General features: G+C 37.6%; 2 protein-coding genes across 2 annotated transcripts; one reads left to right on the forward strand and one right to left on the reverse strand.

Moving 5' to 3' along the window:
* Window positions 1-1,490: 1,490 nt before the first annotated feature.
* Window positions 1,491-7,965, forward strand: derl3 (derlin 3). The gene is made up of 7 exons (XM_084728236.1): window positions 1,491-1,598; window positions 2,868-2,933; window positions 3,018-3,091; window positions 3,223-3,316; window positions 4,997-5,192; window positions 5,367-5,457; window positions 7,018-7,965. The coding sequence occupies exons 1-7, from the start codon at window positions 1,509-1,511 to the stop codon at window positions 7,103-7,105; spliced, it is 699 nt and encodes a 232-aa protein (XP_084584362.1). The 5' UTR covers window positions 1,491-1,508; the 3' UTR covers window positions 7,106-7,965.
* Window positions 7,966-9,587: 1,622 nt separating this feature from the next.
* smarcb1a (SWI/SNF related BAF chromatin remodeling complex subunit B1a) lies at window positions 9,588-16,350 on the reverse strand. Its single transcript, XM_084728237.1, has 9 exons — window positions 16,194-16,350; window positions 15,030-15,141; window positions 14,280-14,409; window positions 13,646-13,783; window positions 13,126-13,253; window positions 12,839-13,005; window positions 12,516-12,706; window positions 11,037-11,168; window positions 9,588-10,044 (listed from the first exon to the last, which is right to left on the reverse strand). The coding sequence occupies exons 1-9, from the start codon at window positions 16,275-16,277 to the stop codon at window positions 10,005-10,007; spliced, it is 1,122 nt and encodes a 373-aa protein (XP_084584363.1). The 5' UTR covers window positions 16,278-16,350; the 3' UTR covers window positions 9,588-10,004.
* Between the last annotated feature and the right edge of the window lie 4,226 nt (window positions 16,351-20,576).

The following is a 20,576-nucleotide window of genomic DNA, read 5'->3' on the forward strand; positions in this document are numbered from 1 at the left end:
TTACTTGTAATGGAGTATTTTCACCCTGTTGTATTGGTACTTTCACTGAAGTAAAGGACCTGAATACTTCTTTCACCACTGCTGGATAATGAAAGGATCTCACGGATCCAAAAAAAAACTCACGTTACAACCTCTCTGTGGGTCGAGACACCCAGGTCGAGACCCGCCGATACAGCTAATGTGACATTTTCCTCTGCTGTGTCACTGGTTTGCGGCTCTTGAAATGTGAAGGCTCAGTGCAAACTGTCGTGTTCATCAGATGTTAGTTTTTCAGTGCAGGACACTGACGAGTCATTACAGTTTTCATCATTCAGACTTTGTTGTTTCTTTACGGTCGGTTGCTGTTGTTGCTTGAATCATTTCTACGACTCATTTCAAGTGTTAATCAGTGAAATCTGACTGCTTTGAAAAACTATTTATACACAAACAACTGAGCAAAAGGTTGTTGTACATACATGTTTTTGATTATTATTTTTTTTACTCGTATGTAGCCTATACCCTGTACATTGAAATGTATGAACTACATATTGTTTACTTTCTAATAAAACCATAACCCTTGACCAAACTCAGCCGTCTCTGGAGACATTAAAGCTAATTCACCACATACACTGACCATAAACTGATGCAAGAAAACTAGACATACTCTATTAATATTTATTAAGTAATTATTTTTTTTTAAAACCCATTATGCATTGTGTTGTTTTTTTTTCAATTCAATGTCATTTTTGGACCATCTTACCTCACTTAAAGTAATAAGTAATAAATAAGTTCACTTTCCAGATAAATGTGAATACATTTCTTAAGATTATCAACAAATCTCAATTGTCTTGTGACTGAAAACATCAAAATTATTATGTTTTAAACTTAGAAATTAAAATATTTCAAATATTTTGCTATAAAACAAATTAATTTTTTGCAGGAAATACAATGACCCTTGCTGTTACAGAATGATGATGTGGTTTGTCTGAAAAAAAAAGAGTAAAAAATATATACAGTACATGTAAAGATTATTATTTATTATATATTAATTGACTGTGTTATGAATTTTGTCTAATTTTTATGTGAAGTCTTTCAGAAACAGATATTGTAAATAAATTATCAGTCACAATATTAGTTTAAATAATGGATTTTTTTTTTTTTTTAAATATTTTATTAATCTGTTTAAATCTGTTTTTTCATTAAAATTCATGTATTTTTTTTTTTAATGCAAGCTTATATCCCATATATACCACTAACATTAAGGACCTTTTTTAATGGAGACTGAACATGAAAAAAAAAAGTGTGATTAAATGTTGAAATGTCCAATATTTCTTCTTCTTTGTTCTAATTTATTTTTGCTTTAAAAGCCTCTATATTGTGTTTTTCTGTTTATTGTGTTTACAGTGTGAGTTGGGGTGGATGGTGTTAATTGACAGGGCAATCTGATTGGCTTTTTGCAGTGAGGGGGCGGGGCCTGTGTTGTTCATTCAGTGAGTAATGACAGTGACAGTGAGGCAGCAGGAGCAGCAATGGCTCACAGCTTCACTCAGGAGTATTTTCAGATCCCTGTGGTGACCCGAGCGTACACGACTGCCTGCGTCCTCACCACTGCTGCTGTGGTAAGAAACAACAACAACAACAACAACAACTCAGTGACAATGGAGAGAATAACCTCACAGCTCTGATCAGTCAGGAAACAATCATTTAGATATAACAAGAAAACATTATTTTTCATGTTGACATTATGAATGCAAGTTATTTTCTGATGCTTTTTAAATGTCAAATCAGTTGATGGACACTGAGCTGCATTAAGTGTTTTGCCAAGTGTTGCTTTTTCCACAATTACAGAGAAAATGAATGTGTCCTTTGATGACAAAAGGCTAAATTTATGGGAGATTGAAAATTAAAGCACTAAACTGCCAGTTAAAGTACTGAAAGGGACTGGAGTATCAGACTTGAAGCACTGAAAATAACTGAACCGAAAGTGTTGAAGATGGTTGTAATCTGTGCTCTTAAAACGGTGTCAGATGATTGACAGTTGGTTGTGTGATGGATGAAAGCAGCTGAAGCATCAGGTTAAGTGTGAGCAGCAAATCACATTATATGTCAGCTGAGGTTCAACATTTCAGTTCAGTTTCAGTTCAAGTCACCAAATACAGTTGAATCATTTAAAGCAGGTAAACTGTCAGTTGCAGAATGAAAGACAAAAGGAGTAGAAACTTTAGTTGAAGTGGAGGATAGTTGCAACATAATTGTTAAAGGTGAGGGCAGTTGAAGCGTCAGGTAAAGTGTAAATGACAAAAACACTTGAAATTTTGTATTTGTAAACTCTGAAAGTTGTTGAAAAGTTGTTAATGTCAGAAGATATGTGACAGATGAAAGCAGATGAAGTGTGAAGTGAAGAAACTTAAATTTTCAGTTGTAGTGTAAAGTCTAAGAGTAAGAGATAAACAAATGTGAATTTTTAGCTGAGGTTAAAGCAATGAAAGTGTATGAAATTTCAATTATATGCCTCTCACCAATATGGATACATTATATCTGACAATGCAATGGTAACACTTTACTTAACTACCCCTATTTAGCATCTATAACCAGTACATAAGCATCTAACAAATGTTTTTTCAGACATTTCTCTGACGTTTCATAGGAATTTTTCCATTTTATATTGTTTTATGATGTTGTCATTCATTATGTTCCCGCAGGAAGAGTGACAGTTGTTTACAAATATTCATCTATTAAATGTTTTGCTATACAGGAGGACTTAAAGTAAAGTTTTACAAATGCAACAAATCAAATGTCAAAAAATAATTAGTATCCATCATGTCTTGGTGCCTAACCTGCTGATTAATCTCAAATCGTGTATTTTTCTTCTTCTTTTTTTTTTTTAGCAACTTGAGGTCATCACCCCCTTCCAGCTCTATTTTAACCCAGACTTAATCATCAGAAGATACCAGGTAACATTTATCAACTATTTGATACATATAAACACAGCTATATATTATGTTTTTATATTTACTCTGTTTCTCTCTTTCTCTCAGATATGGCGCCTGATAACCAGCTTCCTCTTCTTCGGCTCTCTTGGATTCAGTTTCGTGTTCAACATCATCTTTCTGTATCTTTTGTCACAACGTTTCCTCGGGCAAAAACAAAACAAATCTCGGTTTATCTGTACAGTAAATTCTGAGGGCAGCATTAGTGTTATCACTGGGGGAGATCTGCAGCAGAGTCCTTAACTAAATGAAGTTATCGATACTGTCGGATGCTGGAGGAAGGCTGTTTCCGAGGAAGGACGGCAGATTTTGTTTTCATGTTCCTGTTTGGAGGAATCGTGATGACTGTATCCTTTTACACGCTTTGCAAAAGAACAGTGCTTTAACTAACACTGTCATGACACCCCAAGTAATTCCTTAAAGGGTCAGTTTGTACAAATGACAAAAATACATTTTCCTCACTTAATTTCCTTGTGTAAATTCTAGTGGAACTAAATGCAGTTTAACTATTAAAAGGAAAATCTTCCTTGTTATGTGGATGTCCAGTTAGTGTTGATGGTAAATGTAGTAAATTGAAGGAATAAATTCCTCAGTGCTGCTATAAAGCTCAGTTCTAATGCTGCAAAATCTGTTGTTGTTCTTCTTCTTCTTCTTCCTGCATCCAGTGATGTCACAGCAATGTAAGCTGGTGCTAGCATCTGCCTCTGGGTAACCAGTGGGCTTGCGAGATGAGTATTTTTGACATGTAACGCTATGTTTTGGCCAGAAAAGGGAAAGCTTTTGGTTAGTGTGGCCATCAGATTCTCACATGCAATGCATCCTGGTACATGTAGGCGCTGCTGCCCACTCCATATTTGCCATCAACGCTTGTTGGACATCTACATGAAAACTGGGAAATGCTCGCTTTAAATAAATCCTGCATTCCAAACGTTACTGAAGAAAGAAATATGTCTAGTACCTGAGTAAATGTTGGATTCCACCGCTGACAGGTAGCAGCTACTGTACATGCAGCCTGTGTCTTTTAGATGATGCTCAGCAGTTCGTAGCTGGAAGCTCTTGTTCACATTCCAGGTTAATGATACAGCTCTGGGTATGTTTACTGCAGACGTCCCTCTGGGCTGTTGTGAAACGGTCAATGTGCAGGTTTATGGGTTCTTCTGGAGCCGTGTTATGTTTCATGGACAGTTTTAAACGCAGGTTCATGAGGACTAATTCTGCTGTAATATCACTAATAGTACAGCGCAGAGTGTGTTAACAGGACAGTAACACGCTTACCTGAAATGCAAAGAATGTTTAGCATTCAGTAAATAATAACACCAGCCCTGACAAAATACGGATATTTGATATTTGAGAAAAACTTGTTGTAGTTTAAAACTTTAGTCTAACAAATATTCACATTTTATGGAATTGCATCATGTCATCAAGTACTGAGGGACTGATGTCTAGTCCTTTATGTGCCAGAACAGTTTCTCTTATTGTATGGGACAACATACAGGACATGTGTGGAAGCCTGCCTCTGCCAGAAAAAGTAAAATAAAGATAAAGGTGTATGAATAAGCAAGATACCAATATCCAACAACATTTAAACCCAGAGAAATCTGTCATTTGTTCAAAGTAATGGTAGGTTTCCTGCTGGCTAGTTGCTTTAATTTCCAGGAAAAGTGTTGTGCTGTAGAAACAAGGTGGTTCAAGGTTTCAGTGGTGGAAGAGGACCAGCATCCTCTGTAGATATAAAAGGCTCATTCTAAGGTAAAGAAAACATGATTCTTATTTCAGGTGATTAAATGAATGAATGAAAAAACCTACTTATGAATATCATATTCGATTTCTGCCATTTTCTGCCAATAAATCTCCCTAAATCGTATATGCTAGACCTTTAATAAGTTAATAATTTTACTTAAATCTCATAATTTTGGTTTACGTCATAGTTGATCATGACTCAGACACTCTCAGGTGTCGACTTTATGGTCATACTGAACATGAAACAAAGTGATGTCAAGTGTTGCATTTAACGTGAAGTCCCGCAGCTGTTCGGTCTGTTCGCCAACGTCTTCTTCCTGGGTCAGGCCTTCATCATCATGCTGGTGTATGTGTGGAGTAGAAGACATCCGCTCATACGCATGAACTTCTTCGGCCTCTTGAACTTCCAGGCCCCGTTTCTGCCCTGGGTGCTCATGGGATTTTCGCTGCTGCTTGGAAACTCCATTGTGGTCGACCTCCTAGGTATAAAAACATTTCACCACAACCAACCAGAACAAACACGATGTGACCAGCCTTGTTCTATTAATCAAGGAAATAAGTCATAATGATGTAGATGCTGTTATATGAAACACAAAAGTAGTGATCTAGAAAAATTATCCAGCTGTCAAATGTAAGATGAGTTCCTTCCCTCCTCAGGTATCAGTGTTGGTCACATGTACTACTTCCTTGAAGACGTGTTTCCAAACCAGCCGGGAGGAAGGAAGCTGCTGATGACACCAGAACTTCTGTAAGTGTTCTGTAAATGTACCTTTTTTAGTATCTTCATGCAAAAGACATTAACCACTAAAGTGCATACCTCTGTCAAGGCTAAATGCCCCTATCTTGCAATGTTAACAAAAGTCACAAATAATTTATGCATCTCCTCCATTATTCCGATCTGCTTTAAAATTGAATGGGTCTCTTTCTCAGTCCATGCAACATCCTGCCACAAAATTTCATGCTGACAAACAGACAAAAGGCACAAAAAATGCAGCCGCCTTGATGGAGGCGATTTCACACCTAAATCTGGTTTCACAAAGGGGGATCTGCAGGCTCAACTTGCAGACACGTTGCAAATGGTTTGCAGATCTGATAACACTGGAGCCCTAAAGGGTGCTGGCTGGCTCACAAGTCAGGCATGTCGTCTGATTAGTGAAACATGTCTAAATTAATGCAAGAAGAAATAGTCTCATTCTGGTCAAACAGGCCAAAATGTCCAAACGTTGTGCATGGTTAAAGTGACAGTTCACCCCAAAATCTAAAATGCATATTTTATCTCTGGCTTGTAGTGCTATTTATGCATCTAGATTTTTTGGTGTGAGTTGCAGAGTTTTGGAGACATTGGCTGCCTTCTCTTCAATATAATGGGACTAAATGGCACAAATCCTGTGAAAATACATTTGAAAAATTCAAAACCAGTCTCTTTCCAAAAATCATGACTCATTGCTCAAAATAATCCACAACCTCGTAGTTTCATGTAGAAGCTATTTTCTACTTAATTCTCCTACTTACTTTATTTACTATTTTCTTTCTAATAGAAAGAAAGCATTTCTACATTAAACTGCTCACAACGTCTGTGAATTATCTTGAGTAACCGGGTCATGATTCTTGGAAAGAGACACTGTTTTTTGATTTTTCAAAGGTATTTTTTTGGTGCTTTGAACACCACAAACCGAGTGCTGTTTATCTATCTTATCTAGTTGTTGAGTCTTGGAGATATTGGCTGTAAAGATCTCTGTCGTCTCTCCAGTGTAATGGGACCAGATGCCACTCAGCTTGTGGCGCTCAAAGCACTAAAAAACATATCTTCGCAAAACTCAACAGCGATAGCGCTTTTTCGGAAATTGCGACCTGATTACTCAAGACAATCCACTGACCTTGTTGTGAGCTGTTTCATGTAGGAAGGTCCTACCGAACCACACCTGCCAGCCTACTCACGAGCGAAAGGTTTGTGCCTCTTACAGAGTGGGATGTAAGCATTAATGGCGTTTCTCATCAACGAATGACACACGCTTCCTTCTATAGTCTGGTTGGCTGGTGCAGTTCAGTAGAAAGAAAACAGTTCCTATATGGAAATGCTCACAACAGTGTCATGACATAGAAAGACACTGCTAACACACACTAAAATAATCTAGATGGGTAAATAGCCCTAAAGGTAAGAGGAAAAATATGTATTTTTGACTTGGGGGTGAACTGTCCCTTTAAAGCACCAATCTATAGTGTTTAAGTATGAAGAAAATTAGTTTCTTTGCCTCATAAAAAGAAATGTTTTCTGTCAGTATCACATGGCCCCGTTCTCTTGTTACAGGAGGGCCATGTTTGACCGGCCAGAGGACCCAGACTACCGTCCCCTCCATGAAGAGCAGCCGGGTGGAGATCCTCAGCGGGGCGACTAACTGCCCCAAGACCCCTGAAATCAAGAGACACAAGCCAACAGAGACACAGGACAGGACAAACAGAAGTCCCCGCAGAGGACACTTAAGATGTATAAGGACCGAACTTTTTTAATGGCACATTGTTTACTTTGACTTATCGGTGTTCATTTTCAATAATTAGAAAAAGCAAGTCTCAATTATGTCCTAAGAAGACTGTGGTCCAGTTTCTTTCCGAAAGAAAGCAACATTTAAAATGCAAAGGATTGTGGGTAGAAGGAAGACAGGCAGTTTTTTTTTTTCATGGAAAGCAGAGCAGAACAAACTTAAAGGTACCATGTGAAGTATTTTATCACCATTTATGGATGGTTTCTTTGACATGGTCAGATACAGTATACATAGACAAACTGGAAACACCCACCAATAGAAAGGAAAGAGCCATGTTTTCACGGGTGGGTCCTTTTGTTGTTCGCCAGTCAGCTCTGCAAATGGTTTATGGTGAAGGAAATGCAGGCAGCACATTTGTTAGACCTCCGCGATGGTTTAGGTGACTAACACAGACTGTAAACAGAAACCATGTTTGTTTATAAGAAAACTCCACAGGGCACCTTTAAGGTCCACTTTGCAGCTTTTTTTTTTAGGTTCCATCGTTTCTCGTGGTCTTTATCAGTGGTCATCACATGTAGTTTACATGAGAGGAAGTAATAACCACAGCTTCCACTGACTGTGAGACGTGTGGGATGTGTTTAAGGTCAGAAATTAAGCAAGTTTATGAAAGTTGCAAGAACTGGAGCCAAGAAGACAGTCTTTGATTCACTTGACCTCTGTTTACAAAATTATTCAAACATCCTAAGAAAACATACTCCAACTGTGTAAAAGAAGTACAGCAGTCAAAGTGCCATTTCCTTTTACACTTATACTTTATACTGAAACTGTAAACTGTTAACGTGACCAGATAAGTAAACTTGGTATTGGTACATTGCTTAGGAAGAACTGAAAGGAGCAGGGCTGACCCATAACTCCCTCCCTGCTGTTGTGTCACTGCTGCTGGTCCACAGAACTGCCGACGGCCTGAAATCCCATCAGCCCCGTCTGCACACTCTGCACTTTCACCCGCTGCCTTTGTGGGTCAAACACTGGGGACAAAATGGAAATTGCTTAGCACAACAACACGCAAACATGTCCCTGTGGGACCCCGACAACAAAACACACACTTCATCATCCCTTATAGCCCAGCACTGCTCAGAAATATTAGTCACAACTGGGGTTAGACTGATGTGGGTCAACATCAAGACACCAAGTCTGAGTTTTCAGAGTTTTTTTGTTTGTCTTGTCAGGGTGGAAAAACAGCATTTACAGTAAGGTTATTATGGGACAGAAAACTCATTGCGGGAATATTCTTGGATGCAAATTGACCTTTAAAAGAAAAATTCACAAATCTTAAAATTAGGGTTTAACAAATTAAGGCAAATATCTAGTTAAAAATGTGCTGTCCAGTACTGTCAACATTAGAAATGCAAATATAGCCTTTTATTTGTGATTTTTACATTTAATAAGACTGTGTCAGCCAAAGTTACAAACATTTTTAATCTGATGCAATAATGCAGCTGCTTGTTTTTGATGTCCTTTTTAACTTTACCAAGAACAATTTAATTGTACAAAGAAAAACCCAAAAAGCCCAAACTGTCTCATATTATTAAGATATTATATTGATTATTTGGCTCCCTGCCTGAAACTGCTTTTGTGGAGACACAAGAATAAATACTAGCCGTGCTAGCAGCTCAGAAAGGCTAAATGCTAATATTTGCATGCTAACATGGTGATGTTTATCGGGTATAATGCTGAGCATGTTGACCATTTAGTGTAGCCTGTTAGCATACACACAGTTGCTAAATAGCACAGAACACAAAGTGCAGCTGAAACTGATGGGAACATCATTAGATTTGTATCAAAGTATTGGACAAAATTAAGGTCTGACCTGATGGTGGTGCTGAAGGAAAAGTCAGAGGTGACTTAAGTTATTAATATTTATCCTGAGGTGAACATGAATCTCTGTAGAAATTTTCAAGGGAATTCAAGAGTTGTTGATATCGTAATGTGGACCGACACACTGTTTGTGTAACTACAAAGAATTATGTTTGTGATTATGCTGATTTTTGATGGATGGAAAAAACACAGAACACTATTTTTTTTTTTTTATTAAAAAATGACAGTATAATTGTAGGGACACCTTCCAACAGAGAGCATATTTAGGACAGACCAGTTGGGCCACAAGCAAAACTTTAAATGATCACTTTTAAAGCTTGTGACATTTATTATGAAAGATTATTACGAAAATATAGAGATTTCAGTTTTGAAATACAAATGATTAATCAGTCAGCCTTAAAACAGAACACTTGCACAAAAACAAATGTTACTCAGCTCATCAGTCTACCCCCAGCTGTTGCAGAAATTTTTTTTTTAGTTTTTTTTTTTCAAGTGATGCACCATATAACCAGACTGGTAATCAAGCTCTTTCACTTTTTTTTTTATTTTGTAAGAATTATTAAAATGTACAAAAAGACAACAAATACAACATAACAATATATTATCTGAGACTGGTTGTGTGGTTTCTTCTCCCTCTGTGGTCAGGTAAAGAGAGTCAGTGGTCAAAGTGAGAGAGCAGCTTCTCCACGCTGAAGGTCGTACGGGAAACACAAAGGAGGGACATTTTCTACCGGTTGCTTTGCCAAACAGAACATATTATTAACATTAATAATAAAAATAAACACGGCGTACAGCTGACTGAGAAGCTGACGGAGCAGAGAAGACATCCAGCGCTCGGTGGATCAGGACATCTTGTTGCTGATGTTGCAAACCGTGTCGGCCTCATACCTCAATCAGACGAGCGCTGTTCCTGTAGGGGGCGCTGATGCTGCTTCATCTACCAAGCTGGTGCTGTGTTCGCCAGTCGCCTCATTCGCCTGTGGAGCAAACAGAGCGTTTAAAAATAACAGCAGTAGTGAGATGAACTGATCGACTGCAGTTTCCTCTAATGATGGAAAAAAAAAACACAACACAACACAAACTCCAAACAACAAATAATAATTTTTTTCACTGTTAATCATATACTACTACTAACTTTATTTATACACACAATCAATTCTGAGTGTAACAGAGAGTCCTTTATTCAGTGACATATACAATTCTGCAACGTTTATGCTCTGGGAACTGACGAAATTAATGACCCAAAGTAACCCAAAGTTTCTAGTCAACATGTTAAACAATCTTCTCAAATATGAGGATTTGCTGCTTTTCTTTATAAGTAAACAGACGAGTGGATTTAAGGCTGCTGGTCAGACCAAACAACAATTTGAAGAGGTTATCCTAGTGTAGAGCAAATGAATAACTGAGAAAAGATTTAAATTAATCTACTCAATAAAGTCAAATAGAAATTAACGATTGCATTCCTACAGTCCACTACTCATTTATCACCTGATCATTTACAAGGGCTGAACAATTAATCAAAATCACAATCTGCGATTTTCAAATTGCAGGTGCAATATTTGTTACAGGAAAAATGTGTGTCAAAAAGCTTTTAAATTAATTTATGTCATGAGGCAGAGATGTCCGATTCTACAAATCAGATTCCAGACTTAAAAAAACCCACTTGATTTGGTACAGATACCATAGTCACTTTAACATGTTTTTCAATCAAAATAAGAATAAGGATGTAAAAATTATCACCTCTAATATCGCAAATCATATCGCACTTGAAATATCAGTCAAAATAATTGTATACAGTATCTTTTTTCAAAATTGTTCAACCCTAACACACAGAATAATGCAGGCTTTGAAGCTGTATCATATATTAACTTGTATTTAACCAAACAAAAACATCACAATAAGATAAGAAAATCTTGTTCTGAAAGCAGGTCTAAACATATTAACAGACGTAATGATACCCAACACCCACCTTGTGTTTCTATCCTGATCTCTGATCTTCTTCTCCATCTCTGCGTCTGTCAGGGTCTCCAGCAGGGGGCACCACTGGTCAGCATCACCTGTGTTTCTAATGGCTATTTCCACTGTGGGCAGGGGGTTCTCACTGCAAAACACCAGAAACAGGAACAGGATTCAGTTTACTTTACAGCAGCACCGAGACTGTTTCCCACTGCAGCTGCAGGTTCAGTGGTGATTTTTCCTTTCATCCGACTCAGATCGGATGTTTTCAAATCAATGTGAAAAACACAGAGTCATTTCCCCTCTGCAGCTTAAGCGGATCCTGAAACATGCAAATTGTGGCTTGAAGCTTCAAAGACAGAGCCATGACACTGTTTCTGCTGGAATGACTACATATTATGACATGTAGCTTAAACATTTAGCATATTTTCTAGTGCCCTGGATGGGCAACCTCAGCAAATATAAGATCATGAAAGAAAACCAGATTCCTGACTTTGCTGTTTTAGGAAGCATATGAAACATGAAAAAACAAGCACAAGAAGCAAATTTAAAACAACAGAACTCATATTTTTGTAACTTTATGCATGTGACCATCATTGTCAGGACATTCTGCTATTTGAATCAATTTACACATTCTATAAATACATGAATATTAAAAAGAAATTTGTTATGACACTGCCCTGATGCCTTGTTAAATCTGACATTGTCATGAAATAAGCAGGAAAATTAAATATTTCCCCCACACCAGATGTCTAACTGTGACAAAGATCAGAGCTGCTGTCTGGGTTTTGAAATATTTCATAACTTCACATCCTGGGAAGCTCAGGCAGCCAACTGTCTGCTACATTTCACCCAGATAAGAAACATCAGAACAGCAGAAGCAAGTAAGACCTTAATTTAACCTCGTTCAACAGACGTTACATAAAACACATCAGAATAGAGATCTACTGGTTTACAATAAGAAAATGAAATACGACGACAAGCTTCAGGTTCCAGGTCAGCATCTTGACAAGAAGCCTACAGAGGACAGGTCAAAGGTCACATTCAAATTACCATGGCGATAACATATACAAGAACTGAGATGTATAACACAAGGACAGATACCTCAACACTGTTTGTTTATGCAGCTCCCTAAAAGGTCAATAGCCACTTGAGGCTGGCTCCAAAAGCTCATTAACATTCCCAACTTTACACAAGAAATAAACATGTTTACAAATATATATATATATATTTATAGCTAATTTTCTCATTCATGACAAAAGAGCAGGGGGTAAATTGCCCAACTTTTATCAAAATTGATTTCTTATATCAAAGAATAAGTTAAGTCTAAATCCAATTTTTAGGGTTAATACATTACACTATCAAATAAGTATTTGCCTTTTAATAGAAAAAGATCAGTTCTATCCTTGACTTAATTTTTCTGTGAAGATTTCAGGTTCGGTGGAAAACAAAAACAAGCGACACATGTTGCTGTGCGTTTGTGAGAGTGTACCTGAAGGCGTACGTCCTCTGGTGCCAGCTCAGCTGACCGCGGATGCTGTAAGCAATGGTAGTGACAAACTCCCCGCCCAGTCCAAGCTCAGAGCAGAGCTTCAGAGCAAACTTCTCTGGAGAGTTTTCCCTCTCAGACATGTCCCACTCAAACTGGTCCACCAGAGAGATGTTCCCAACATGGATGTTCAACTGCACACAATAACAGGAGAAACAACAGTTGATGAATGACTTGTCTGTAAGTATTAACACTGGAGGATATGTGGCATGAAAATATTTAATTTTTAAGATGCTCATTAAGAGCTATTCACAATAAAGTATCACCTTGATGATGACCCTCTGATCTGCCTGATCCTCCAGGATGCTGTCTGTTGGATAAGACTCAATCTGCTGTCGGATGGCGGAGGCGATGGCTGGGACGAAAGCCAGTGGGTTGAGGTCCAGGTCGTCACAAAGGATCTCAGCAAACATCTCGGGTGTCATCAGCTTCTCTAAAAAATTTCAGGAGAAATGTCTGAGTACTGATAGTGGCTCTTGATTTTTCAGTACCATGAAGTATTTGCTTTGACATCACACTAAGGAGCTAAGAGAGGGTGACAATGTGAGGCTACCATTCATATTCCAGGTGAAAGCATCTCTGAGCTTCTGTCCCTCAATCTCCATGTCCAGACGGATTGGAACCAGGACTTCAGACTGTGTGGCGTTCTCATGGATCACTGCTGGATCGTGGTCGTCAAAGCTGGACAAGACAAACACACAGGGACAAGCCTTACCAACCGCAGCTAAAAGTATAGACTGCACTTACTCAATGTGAATCACCATGCAGTGCTTTCCCTTCGATAGATGTGAAGGTTATGCAGGACAATTAACACAAAATGATGATAGTTCATTGCGTATCTATGTATGACTCAGTGTATAAATTAGGGCTGGGTGATATAGCTGAAAAACATATCACGATAAAAATGTTTCATTTGAGTCAATATCAATAATTATTAATAATTTTTAATAAAGACTAGGGGAAAAATAAACTTTATGTTGAATTTAACAACCTTACTTTGAATTACCAACTTAACCTATCAAGGCACACAGGTAATAGTCTTAATAAACTAGGACTAGGTTCCTGATCCTCACCAAAGTGGGAAGGTCCTCTTCTTGTCTCGGCCCAGTCGGCTGCGGTTGATGGTGGTGGAGCAGGGCACCGCGTCCAGGTGATGAGAACTGTTGGGCAGTGTGGGAACCCACTGACTGTTCCTCTTTGCCTTCTGTTCCCTGTTCACAGACCAAGAAATATAGATATGTGAAAATCATAAAAAAATAAAACGGGCTTTTTGTTTATTACCTCACTGAAGACATGAAGTACATTTTTAAGTGTCTTTACATCTCAGAAATGTACAGACTAGATTGTTCTTGGATATGTCAAGGAGGAGGGATAATGCATCTAGAGGATTTCCTCAAAAACGTTTTGCAGACAGTATACTCCATGCATGCTCATGGTTTTATTTTTCTTCTCTTAACCATCTTGAGTTATATTTTGCTTTATTGCAGAAAACCACAAAAAAAAATCTGCTCATTTGCAGAAGCTCTTTGCACTCTGCTGAGGAACCTTTTGGATGTGATGTCTGTAATGTTAGAATCTTATTAGTCATACCCCCTTTCCAATATAAATTTGTCATTAAAGTACAATCACTTTAACAACTTTGTCCTTAAAGCACGTCCTGTCTGAACAACTGAACAATGTTTTCAGAGGTGACTGTAGTGGAAGCACCTGAGGTAGGCGGGGGGTTCAGTGCTGATGGAGACAGCTTTGTACTTCTCATCGTTTCCTTCAAGGATCTCCTCGACCTCCGAAGCCTTCAGCAGGGTCACACTGGTGGCCAGCTGAGTGTAGCCATGATCTGAGTGACAAGAACAAGTCAAATCAACACAGAAACAGCAACTGATACTGAGAATGTGACTGCAGTGACAACCATTTGAATAATAATAATTGGTTGAAACTGTGTATCCTCATCAGAATCTTTTCTCCCAATTACAAAATGGGATGTTGTCAACCTCTAAAGCAAAAAAAAAAAAAGTATTTAACCACCAATGAAATGCTCAGCATGTGGGTTTACATTTCATTACTTACATTATTTTTTACAGCATATATTACTTTTTCATCTTTTTTAAACAAAAATGTAACAGTAGTTTGTACATTAAAAGAGATGGATATTAGACTTCTTAATATTTATGTAACTATCACTTTAACTGTGGTTTACTGTCTATTACACTTCTTCCATTTATGTTTGTGGAGGATTCTTCATAAAGCAATCAACTCCTTTAATTGTTCTTCGGGTGAATTTTTTACAGTGAACTTGAATTGAATTGACAGTTTCTTAATTTGTTCTATTTGAGTTTACAGTCTGGAATTTCTAAGTAGAACAGCCTCACATATTAAAGGAAAGAGATAATGATTGGAATTCAAAGCCTGGCACAACCCCATCCAGTTGTAGACATGTTACGACTGCACTCTACTGACCGTGTGATGACTCTACTATTTTCTTCCGTTCTTCTACTGATGCCAGTTTTCTCCATAATGACGGATATCTTTTATACAAGGAGCCTCTGAACATACGGAGGTAGTTTCCCACCTGAAAACACACAGAGACATAAAGAGAATCAAGAAAAATGAAGGCCAAGGAACATTATTCAAAACTTACAACTTATCATAGAGCAAGAAATAATTGATCAATCAAGAAAATTATTTGAAGATTAATTGAGATTTATAATAATCATGGATTGTAGCCCTATACAGCAGTTCAATATAATCTAAAATCTATATTAAAATAAATCCTCATGACTAGATATTGTCACATTTACCTATATAACAAATCCAACTTATATTCATCATTATATGGTATTTTCTTCACTGGGCCACCTTGCTTATAATGTTTGTCTGGATTATTTTACTCCAGTATGATCACCTACAAACGTTTGATTTGTCAGTTGGAGGTAAACTTGAGTCACTCTGTAGGTTTATCATCATCCAACCAGAACACACAGCATGTAAATTATGATACACATTTCACCCTGTTAACCCAAATAAGGCGACCAAACAGATTGGAAATGAACAAGTTGATCAATCTCAATTTATTTGGTAGGTGAATATACCACATCTGGAGTATATAGATGCGGTCATCAATTTTGATAGCTATGATTTTACAGTATCTTTACACTACAGTTTATGCTATCTAATAGGTATGGGTCTTAAAAATATAATATGATGTATACTAATTTAACCAACAGAACGCCAAATAAACTAGCTTTGATTTGTGTAAAGTCAGAGCTGGATAAACACTATTAGCTGGGTTAGCTAATCTAGCTAGCTAATTGTTTACCGTTAGCTAACTGAGACGAAGAAAAACGACTAAACCTCTGGAGAGGGGCGACTGTTTACAGGTCAAACCTAATCCTGTTACATCCACACACATATTTATGTGTTTTATCCTTGATGCTATTCTAACTTATGTTAACAATAAAACCGAAATAAATGAATGGGTCTTCGTGCGCTGTCCTTCCTCTCTGCTATATTCTTAGTTAGCTAGCTAGCTGCTAACAGACCAGATGCCAGGTTAAACGATACATTTTTGCGAGATACGTAAATAATTAAAGTAACTGTTTATTAAAGAGCTGAAAAACTTACCTCCGAACCAATCATGTAAAAGTCTCCATCCTCCTCGAGCTGAAATTTGACCGGTTTTTGTCCAAACGTCTTGCTAAGCGCCATACTGAAATGAAATAACAAAGCTCTGTAAGAAAGCGCATGCGCGAACGAGAAGACCGTTCAGTCGCTGACAGATGACGTTACACTACTATATCAACGGGTGCGTTCGAGATGAAGTGCGCCTCGCCTGGAGAGTAGACGAGATCAGGAGGCGCATGATCTGCAGACTACAGGTAACCTACAGGTGATCTAACAGGATGTTCGTGTCTCCTCCTCTAGTCTCTCGTAAGTCTGTGGAAAACTGGCCGACTTGACTGATTTTTGTCTCCACCTCCTGCTGCGGCCGCCTGATCTCGTCTACTCTCCAGGCGAGGCGCACTTCATCTCGAACGTACCTATCAAATTAGTCAAAAATAAATGTTAAACCAGTCAATCTCACTATGAAACTGGAATGTCTAAAATTGAGCGCAGCTCGTCTTTATTTAAATTAAAACCCTTAAGTAATACATGTTGTTTTTAATAAAACAAGAATTATGTTAAAGTTCAATTTAATGTCAGGTTTGTATGAAATTGCTGTGAAACTAAACATGGGCTAAATGTATAAGATATTTTATAATATAAATTTAATTTATGTCTTGCATTTCTAATTATGTAATTTTTGTTTTTTGTTGGTTTGTAAATTGTTTTGTTAGTATTTAGGGTACATTTTATGACTCTGATAGTAGAGAAGAGAGAAGCGAGATCTGGGATGGAAAAATAAGGGGCACCTTGCCAGTACACAAATATATGTTTTTATGCATTAATTTCAAAGTTCTCTGGTACTTTGAACATGAATATAAAGGAAATAAAGAGTCAATAAGAGTAAAGCACAGTTGCATCAGTTATATTAGATATTAGATTCAAATGTCAAATCATAGACATTGAGCAAAATATGTGGCCTGTCAAAATAACTCCACTCTGGGCCTCTGGCCTTGCACATGGACAGTCAGACAGTGTATGTGAAAACATAATGTTATGCATACATAACATATTTATATGTGTACTTTAAATGTTTGTCACTGTGTATACTAAATATCTTAAGCATTAGATTTCTTCTGGAGGAATTATCTAACCTTTTCAAGGAAGAATTCACATCCACATCAGTTAGAAAAGATCCATTATTATTTTAGCTCTGTGCTTCTTTCAAATGCAGTATTATTAATTTACATCAACTGTTGTCATGCAGAAGCAGACTGTCACCTCAGTTCTTTCACCTTTGCACAAAGAAAACAAGAACAAAGAGAAGAGAGTCTTTTTACTTTTATAAACTTAATGTTTATTCATATATACATGAATATATTAATCTATAACCAAGAAAGGAGAGAATGTACAATGCAAAACAAAATCTCTATATACAAATCAATAAATAAACAAAGACAAAATAAAGGACAGTTTTGTATTCTACATGGGTTTTGTGTTCATGGGAAAAGGAGGAAAAATAAAACAAAGAAGAGACTGCAGTTAGAAAAATCCTTTTGTTAAAATGGAAAATGGCACCCGAGCACAGTTCAGGGGAACAGAACAAAACAAAAATTAAAAAAAACAAAACACACACACCACGCCAGCTGGTTTCCAGTTTTTAGATTTTTTTTTTCTTGTAAACGCAGCCTTTTTGTTCAAACTCGCACACAATCAGGTCAAATCACAAAAGGTACGTCATTGTCAACACAGGCTACGACGACACACAGACCAGTCCAACATCAACCTCAACAGCAGATAAAACGCTCGCCGGATCAGGAAATTCAGTCAAGGTCCCACTCATGTGCATAACGTAAAGAGGAGCTGCTGCAGAAACACTGCCGTTACCGTGTTCAACTGGGAGAAGAAGGAATGATGAGAAAGACAGAGACATCATTTTTCAACTAAAAAGGCCAGATAATCTGAAAGTTTTTGTTCCAACCAAAAACTACAGAGAAAGAATGAATGCTGCATTCAAGGTATGTCTGGAATATTTTAAAAATTAAATTACACATTTGTGAGCGGTTTCCAAAAGATTTACGTCTATTCCCGAAATAAAAAGTGGAGTCAGAAAGTATTGACAGATGGACTAACACATTGATGGATTTTTTATGTTAAGTAAGAGATACCAAAACACTTTTTTTCACAGACATAGTGGTGCATTGAAGATTGTGTTGCAAACAGTAAGTACAAGTCGCTTTGAAAGAATAGAGGAACTCCAAAAGCAACTGTCTAAATACTTTTAACAGAGGAAGAAAGGGCTCTACACTGTGTTGATAAATGTTTATAACACTGCTCTGCTGAGTTTTCACCCAAAATAAGGTGGTTTTCAAGTGTTTTTTATTCCTGAAACTTGGCTAAAAAGAAAGAAAAAATATCTCAAGGTTTGGTGTAAAAAGTGGGAGGAAATATATACATTATTATTATTCAATCATTCGTTACCAATTTTAACACAGTTCTTACACATCATAAAATCTTCTTGATGAGGTGTTCTTTGTTTCCTTCATATAAATGAAATAGAAGTTTGCTGTGATATTTTCTTTCCTGAACGCACCTCAGATGTAGAGTTTGGTTGGAATAAAAACCTTGTTTATATTTGAAAACTGCTGGTTTTGATGGTACAGATGCTCCAGTTTTTAATATTTGCAAATTCGGCAGCGGTTTGATCCTGAAAGGCATTAAAGAAACATTAAAACATGAAAACTGGGAGAATAAATTCATGAAAGTTGGATTTCTACAACAGCTTCATCTGCAGCTCCTGACAAACATTTTCGCTTCAAGTTTCTTGGACGACAGTCTAATTCTCCACAGGGAAACGGGTGCAGACATCATAGTGTTCTCACCCTTTTTTTGTTTTCCAGAAAAATGCGACAACAGTAAACATACAAACTTGATTTTTTTTTTTTCACTGTGAAAGGCAGAGGACTCATCTGCTAAAAGCAACCTTTTTTTCTCTTTCCTTGTTATTTTTGGCACATGTAGGGTCAAGCCTGTTGCCTTCGCTGCTCGCAAACAAGATGAGCAAAGGGCGGATGTTCACTACGATACCACTAAGGGGAAACGAGACGTTATTATTTTTTTTTGTTCACAGTGCTCGACATGACGCGCCGATCAACAGGCAGAGAGGGCAGAGTGAAAGGGTCAAAGGTCACAGTGTTCAACAGCGAAGGATTTCACGCCACAGTGGCACGAACAACATCCACAACAGCCGGGCGACGTGCCTCCTGCCGCTTGTCACCATATTGCTTTCGCAGGGCTTTGTTTTTTTCGGGGCGCTTCATTCATTTGATCGTTAAAGAGAACTATGAACTTCATGCAGGTGAAAATAACAAAAAGGCAATACATGGTAGCGGTGCAATCTGAGCCAATCTAGTGTTTTGCTGCAGTGATATGAACAACTCAGGAAAAATCCAACCTTCGATATTCAGTCATGAAGTGTTTTTGGTGAACCGACTTTCCCTTATTCAGTAATTTCCTACATTTACCAGAAGGCTATGCAATAGGACTCAGATAAGGGGTGTGATGGTTTTACAATTGATTAACTGAAATGTTTGTCCGAACCCTCCCTTATACAGCAACATGTTTAAGCAGTTAGCATTGAGTTGTAGCCACAGTGACACTCTGTATTTAAAGAAATTAAAAGGTGTTATATTTTTTAGCATTTCTAAATCAAAAAACACTAAAGAAAAGGTATAAAATGCATTCAACAGTGCATTTGTCTGCTGTCACATGTCTGGTTGACTGGCTTACAACCAACAGTAGTAACTGAGTGTTACTTTCAAGGCCAAGGAGATCAAAGTACAAATCCACATTAGCTTGTGGAATTACGGGTAATGTTAAAAAAGGTCCTGTTCATGGCAAGCTCATCCACTGTGCAGTTTTTACCCGCTGCGTGTGGAAGCTGGTCCTGGATGCTATCAGAGTTTAGGCTAGCAGCTCTTCCGGGCTTCTTATTGGATCTGGGAAAGTTTACATTCCAGCAAACCCAGCCAGTGTTACCCAGGACAGCGTCATGTTTGTCAGACATATTGGTTAGTACTCATCTTTAGAGCAAAAAGATACGTAAGTACCACTGTTGTCATTTTAGTAAACTGCATATGTTCCTTGCAATAAGGGAAAGCTTGATGGGGGAGGCAAAAGCAACTAAGGGGGTTGGTGCTAAGCTAATGCACAGATAAATTAGCAGTGAGTGTTGTGTGTAAACAAAGAGAAACTGTGCAGAATCCACAAAAGAAGCCCTTTAAAAATGAGAAATATCTCAACAATGTGACATGACTGTGGAATAAAAGTAACATGTACCCAAAAAAAAGGAAAGTACATTACCAAAAACTACTTTTTTACAACAGTGATAATGTGGTTTAGGTT

Source organism: Lutjanus erythropterus, chromosome 10 (assembly GCF_056507025.1).
Source record: "Lutjanus erythropterus isolate fLutEry1 chromosome 10, fLutEry1.hap2, whole genome shotgun sequence".
In the NCBI taxonomy this organism is placed as follows: domain Eukaryota; kingdom Metazoa; phylum Chordata; class Actinopteri; order Lutjaniformes; family Lutjanidae; genus Lutjanus; species Lutjanus erythropterus.